The 3,639-nt window shown below is 50.8% G+C and overlaps 1 protein-coding gene across 1 annotated transcript; it reads left to right on the forward strand.

Annotated features, from left to right (window-relative positions):
- The first annotated feature begins 2,570 nt into the window (after window positions 1-2,570).
- LOC103253165 (metallothionein-2-like) lies at window positions 2,571-3,639 on the forward strand. Its single transcript, XM_008051611.2, has 3 exons — window positions 2,571-2,598; window positions 3,097-3,162; window positions 3,486-3,639. Exons 1-3 carry the CDS (start codon window positions 2,571-2,573, stop codon window positions 3,575-3,577), a joined length of 186 nt encoding a protein of 61 aa, XP_008049802.1. The 3' UTR covers window positions 3,578-3,639.

Below are 3,639 nucleotides of genomic sequence, written 5' to 3' on the forward strand. Positions count from 1 at the left end.
TACACACAGTATCATGAATGACAGCCACATGCCTCATGATTGAGATGTCACATATGCATGGGCTGAAGTGCCTTATTGTCTTCAAGAGCTATTAAACAACCTGCTCAATGTCACACAACACAGACATAAAGGGATAAATGCACCTATACTGTCTGGCCTGTCGTCCTGCCCATACCTGGATGCTAAACTTTGCATATCTCACTTCAAAGGTACAAAGGCCCTATGATGTGGACCTCTTTCTTGGCTTGAGAGACGGTAACTGACACCCAGAAAAGTCACCGAGCTATATGCCAACTCAGTTGCTTTCCCATTGCCAGATTTTCAGTGTCCTAACCATCCATGTGACTTGGGGACACAGAATGGTGGGTGAGGACATGATGTTGCACTCAGCATGCATGAGTGCAAATCCCACCACTCTCACTTATAGCTGCATAACACAACCTCTTGTGGCTCCGTCTCCTCAACTTACAAGGAGCATAATAATGGCCACTGGCTTGTGGGATTAAATGAGTTAATACACGGAAGGAACTTAGATACCTGGCAAGAGTGAGTAGTCTATGATATAAGCTACTACTTGTTTAAAATTCATTATACAAAGCCTAGGGGATGTTTACTTACACACAGACAGAGCAGCCAGGTCTGGTGTGCTTCGCTGGGTGTCCATTCCTCTCTACCACAAGAATGTGGGACCTGTGGTCCACAGACAGCCAGTCACTCTTCCCACAAAACTGCCAGCAGGCCGGGCTCGGTGGCTCAGCCTGTAATCCCAGCACTTTGGGAGGCCGAGGTGAGTGGATTGCCTGAGCCCAAGGGTTCGAGACCCGCCTGGGCAACTTGGCAAGACCTCATCTCTACAACAAATCAAAAACTAGCCGGGCATGGTAGCGTGCGCCTGTAGTTCCAGCTACTAGGAAGGCTGAGGCGGAAGGATCCTCGGAGCCCAGCAAGTCGAGGCTGCAGTGGCCGGGAGCGGCCACTGCACTCCAGTCTGAGCGACAGAGTGAGATTCCAACTAAAAAAAAAAAAAAAAAAACTGCCAGCAGCTCTCAGGTATGAAGCTATGAGGAAGATTCTTTGCCTCATGTCAGATGCAGAGGATTAGCAGCCATTTCTGCTATCACCTGCACCATATTTTACTCAATATTTTACATAGAAGTGAATAATATTTTCCTTTAAGTGTTTTCATGATAAGCAAATTCTGTACCACCATCAATAATGAAAAGCATCCTTATTCCATCCATATAAGATAGCCAGAAAATTATATGTGTGTGTATATATGTTATACTCATGGATTGCTTTTGTCACTGGCCATGGCAGAGCTGGTAACCGGCTGTTTAAAAGACATTCAGCAATAGGGAATGGTTGAAGACGTACTTGGACCCCAATAATACTTTATCATCGATGCTCTTTCCCTTGAGAGGCTGACTGAATTTATATCAGTGACAACTATTTAGCCCTGTGACGAGGAACATGGTATTTGAACTTTCTGTTGTAGTTCTCCATGAGTAAAATGGATTTGTTAATTGTATTTCTCTCTAGGATTGTCTGTAAGTTCACAGAACAAATGTGATTAAAAATGGACTGGCACATACTGAATGTTTTGCGATAGTCAGCTTTGCTTTTCAATTTTAATTATCTCTCCAGACGTTTCATTCTATTACCCATGCTGGACCTCAGCTTCGGGGCTCAAGTGATCCTCCTGCCTCAGCCTCCATAGTACCTGTGACTACAGGTTTTGGTTACTGCACCCTGTTTGCTGTCTTTTTTAAGGCAGGGTCTGCATGCCACCTAAGGAGCCCCTCTTCTGAGGCACCCCACATTGTAGCAGTACTGTCCATGAGTGGCTGGACAGTACTCTCCTGCTGGGAGAGATCTCGGAGGATTTTAGGAAAGTAGGACCAGGACAGGCATGCCCATACATTCACTCAGGAATGAGAGTGGAGGGGAGTGAGACAGAGCTCTGTGTCTGGCACGTTGCTGTGTCAAGTGGAAACTTGTGTGACGGATTTCAGTGAGTACAGGGACAGACAATGTGGGACTCCGAAGGTCACATCCCCCCTGATTTCTTTGCACACAGCTCCCTCCTCTGCTCCCCAGCTCCTGCAGACCAGGGCACTGAACACGAGTTGGGGTTGCACACGGCACCCGAGAAAGGCAAAGGTGAGGACACCGTGGGAGGGGGCACAAGACAGGTTCCCGGGATACCCGGAACGCCCAGGGTGTGGGCGGTGGCAATCTTGGGGAATTGGAAAGGGCCAGCAGGACTCAGCATCACCAGGTGCTGCGGACACACAGTGCCACCCTCCCAGGCACAGCCAGAGGTCGCCCTAGTGGTGTGTACCAAACTGTGCTCAGAGATCCTGCGCCTGGCACCCTGGCTGCTCCCAGCCTAGCCAGAGACCTTGGTGTTGGCTACTTTGCGGTGTGAGTGCAAAGTCTGGGGTGGGTCCTCTGTGCCCAGCTCTTCCCTGACTATAAAGAGAGCGGCCGCCTCCTGAGCTCCACCACCCTCTTGCCTACCTTCTGCCTCTTCCCTCTCGCCTAGATCTCTAACCTTTCTTGGGCTTGACATGGACCCCAACTGCTACTGCACCGCTGGTAAGGTGTGCCCAGTTTCTGGGCCGTGGGATCTTCATCTTCCAGCCACTGGACAGAAGTCCTTAGGAGTGGAGGTGTCATTTTGCGTTCTGGCTAAAGTGAAGCCTGTGGTTCTAGTTCGTGGTTCTAGTTTTTTCTGTTGCAAAGTGCTTCCATCACCCTAGAACTTTTCCATTCTCCCTTCGTCTACCATATCATAGGCAAGAGGCCTCAGGCATATGACTGTCCTGCTCCACGTCACCTAGGTAGTCCAGTGCAGCTAGGTAGAGTTCCAATGCTCTGTCCAGCGTTTGAGTTGCCTGGGCTGCATGGGAGACAGGGGATATGGCCTTTTCAGGACTCAGGATGAGAAACCATCCTAGACTGAAGCAGGAGGTGGAGTAGACCTCACTGTGCTCCAAGGTCTGTCCTGGCACTCAGTTGGCAGCATTTGTTGACTGACTGCTGCCCTGTCTGCCTCTCCCTGAGTGCTCACCTCTGGTCCTCTCTTCTTTGGAGGTTGCTCCTGTGCCTGCGCTGGCTCCTGCAAGTGCAAAGTGTGCAGATGCACATCCTGCAAGAAGAGTGAGTGGGGGCCATCCCTGGGAACCTGGGGCTGAGGTTGGGAGGGACCCCGAGCTGGTTCTGAGCCTGTGCTTCTGGGACTGGCCTTCCTTTTCCCCTGTTGGACACGCCATTCCCTTCCAGGCTTTCTGTCTTGAGCTCAGCTCGGGCAGGACAGCCTCTTGCTCTTGGGATACAAGCCTCCAAGGTCCCACCTATTGTCTCAGAACAGAGCCATGCCCTCCCGAACTGTCAGTCATCTGGGGTTTGTGCCAGGACTCTGCTGAGCAGGGAGGCCCCTGGTCGAGGCTTCTCTGACCACCCACTCTCCCCTTTCTTCACAGGCTGCTGCTCCTGCTGCCCTGTGGGCTGTGCCAAGTGTGCCCAGGGCTGTGTCTGCAAAGAGGCCTCAGACAAGTGCAGCTGCTGTGCCTGATGTCGGGAGACCTGATCCCAGGTGGAGGTGGAGCAACATGTATAAACCTAGATTTTATTTTT

This window comes from Carlito syrichta, unplaced genomic scaffold (assembly GCF_000164805.1).
Source record: "Carlito syrichta isolate Samal-C Ts95f unplaced genomic scaffold, Tarsius_syrichta-2.0.1 Scaffold205434, whole genome shotgun sequence".
In the NCBI taxonomy this organism is placed as follows: domain Eukaryota; kingdom Metazoa; phylum Chordata; class Mammalia; order Primates; family Tarsiidae; genus Carlito; species Carlito syrichta.

Excerpts from the sequence above, each read along its gene's own strand:
- LOC103253165 (XM_008051611.2), top strand. The coding sequence starts at position 2,571 with ATGGACCCCAACTGCTACTGCACCGCTG. Across the intron at positions 2,599-3,096 it reads CAACTGCTACTGCACCGCTG|GTTGCTCCTGTGCCTGCGCT; the intron begins GTAAGGTGTGCC and ends TCTTCTTTGGAG. Across the intron at positions 3,163-3,485 it reads ATGCACATCCTGCAAGAAGA|GCTGCTGCTCCTGCTGCCCT; the intron begins GTGAGTGGGGGC and ends CTTTCTTCACAG.